General features: G+C 26.5%; 2 protein-coding genes across 2 annotated transcripts; one reads left to right on the top strand and one right to left on the bottom strand.

Moving 5' to 3' along the window:
- Window positions 1-41: 41 nt before the first annotated feature.
- On the top strand, window positions 42-926 carry ENU1_048690 (RhoGAP domain containing protein; the record flags this gene model as incomplete). Its single annotated transcript, XM_008857792.1, has 2 exons — window positions 42-418; window positions 467-926. 2 exons carry the CDS (start codon window positions 42-44, stop codon window positions 924-926), a joined length of 837 nt encoding a protein of 278 aa, XP_008856014.1.
- Window positions 927-963: 37 nt separating this feature from the next.
- On the bottom strand, window positions 964-1974 carry ENU1_048680 (hypothetical protein; the record flags this gene model as incomplete). The annotated part of the gene is made up of 1 exon (XM_008857791.1): window positions 964-1974. One exon carries the CDS (start codon window positions 1972-1974, stop codon window positions 964-966), a length of 1011 nt encoding a protein of 336 aa, XP_008856013.1.
- Window positions 1975-2145: the final 171 nt, after the last annotated feature.

Raw genomic sequence — 2145 nt, 5'->3', positions numbered from 1 at the left:
AAAAATAAAATGATAAAAATATAAGAACTAAGAAATAGAATATGAATAGTCAAATATTTGGTGTTTTATTAGAAGAAGTTCCATTAAAAGAAGGACTTCCATTACCAGTGTATGATTCATTAAAATATTTTAAAGAAAATCCAACATTATTAGAAACAGAAGGATTATTTAGAATACCAGGAAATATGTTAGTTGTTAATAATTTAAAGAAAGAATATAATGAAGGAAAAGAAGTTAAATTAGAAGGAGAAAATATTCATACTATAGCTTCATTATTTAAATTATATTTTAGAGAATTACCTGATAGTTTAGTTACAGAAGAAAATACTGATTTATTTCTTGTATTTATTGAATTAGATAAAATAGATAAAAACCAAACAATTAAAAAATTACAAAATGTATTAAAAGAATTACCACAGTTTGTAATATTCTTTTCTTTCTTATTTTAATATTAATTCATTTATAGAGTTCATTTAAATGTTTTAAAATCATTAATTGGATTTTTAGTTCAAATTACTGAAAAGAGTGATTTAAATAAAATGGACTCAAGAAATCTTTCATTAATCTTTGGTCCTAATATTTTTAATCATCAAGAAGCTTTAGACTTAGTTCGTCCTGATAATCCTGCAACAACTTGTACTCAATATTTCATTGATAATTATCATCAAATCTTCGACTCTTTAGATGTTTTTTTTCCATTATTAAATACTGTTGATAATAATACTAACACTCCTTCTCAAAACTCTCAAATTAATGAAGTTAATTCGCAACAACCACTCCAATCTTCTAATCACTTAGCCATCCCAAATAAACCACTTCCTAATATTCCAATTAATAAAGACTCTTTACAAAATGTCCCTCAAAAACTTGATGATAAAATAGTAATTCAATCACATTTACAAAATGAACCTGAACAACATAATTAAGTAATTAAATTAAATATCAATACATTTCTTTTCTTATTTATTCTAATTGAAAGACAATTATCTTTTGAGCCACAAATTTATCATTTCTTAATCCACTAAATAATTCAGTACCACATGGAGGTGCGTCTTTAAAATTCTTAATAAATTCTCTCTTCTTCATTGGTGAACATTCAAATTGACCAATCTGATAACAACCAAAGACAGTAAATAAGTTAATACCTCTATTAGGAAAAATTATTAATGAATTATTTGTTTCATTTGGTAAATATCGTGTCATAGGAATACCAAATGAGTTTTTACATGTAAAAACAAAGAATTTATCATCGTTTTGTACTGCCTCCCATCTACTTTTTGGTGGTGAAGAAATACTCTTACCATGAAACGATCCAAAAACATCAGTAGTTCCTGTAACTATAAAAATACTAAAATTCGTTCTATTACATAAACTTCTATTTAATGAAAGAGTGTCTCTTCCATCTACATCAGAATTATATACAACTTCTGCTTTACTTGTTTCTGTCCATTCAATAACTTGTTTAATATACTTTTCATCAATACCTCCATATTCATATGTTTTGTTTTTTACAAGTGCTACTGAATAAGGAACTGGTAATCGTTCTTCAACATATCTCACTTTAATATCACTGAGTTGTTTTTGTGCTGCTAAGTTAGCAATAATTGGTAATAATGGTGATGGTGGAATACGTCCTACAGAACAGTCAACAGCAATTTCAAAAGCTTCAGGAGACATTTGTATGAGTTGTTCTTTAGTTGAATCTTCTTGTGAAGCTATTTCAGTAGTATGAGAAGTGAATGCATTAAAATCTTCAATAGAAAAAGAGTAAAGGGATTGTAAATATGTCATTAAGTCGTTATCAGGATGTTGAGAAAGATAATTAATAGCTTGAGGTGAAGTATTAATATGTAATGTGTGAGATAAATAATGATTTAATAATATTGAATGTAAATTAATTGTCTTATTAAGAGAAATAAGATATGAAGAAATAGATTCAATTGTATGTTCAGAAGGAAAATTATGTTGGATCATTACTTGAAAGATTTTTATTATTTTTTCTAACAGATCTTTTTTAGATATTTTCTAGATGACTTGTCCATTGTGTTTGACCCCTCTAACTAATCCAATAACACTTCCTTGTGGTCAAATTATCTGTAGTGATTGTGTAGATAGTCTTTTACTTGGTGGAAGTGAAATGGAATG

This window comes from Entamoeba nuttalli, assembly GCF_000257125.1.
Source record: "Entamoeba nuttalli P19 unplaced genomic scaffold asmbl_2934, whole genome shotgun sequence".
Classification (NCBI taxonomy): Eukaryota; Evosea; order Mastigamoebida; family Endamoebidae; genus Entamoeba; species Entamoeba nuttalli.
The sequence above is the reverse complement of the archived record's forward strand: the minus strand, read 5'-3'. Positions and strand labels throughout refer to the sequence as shown.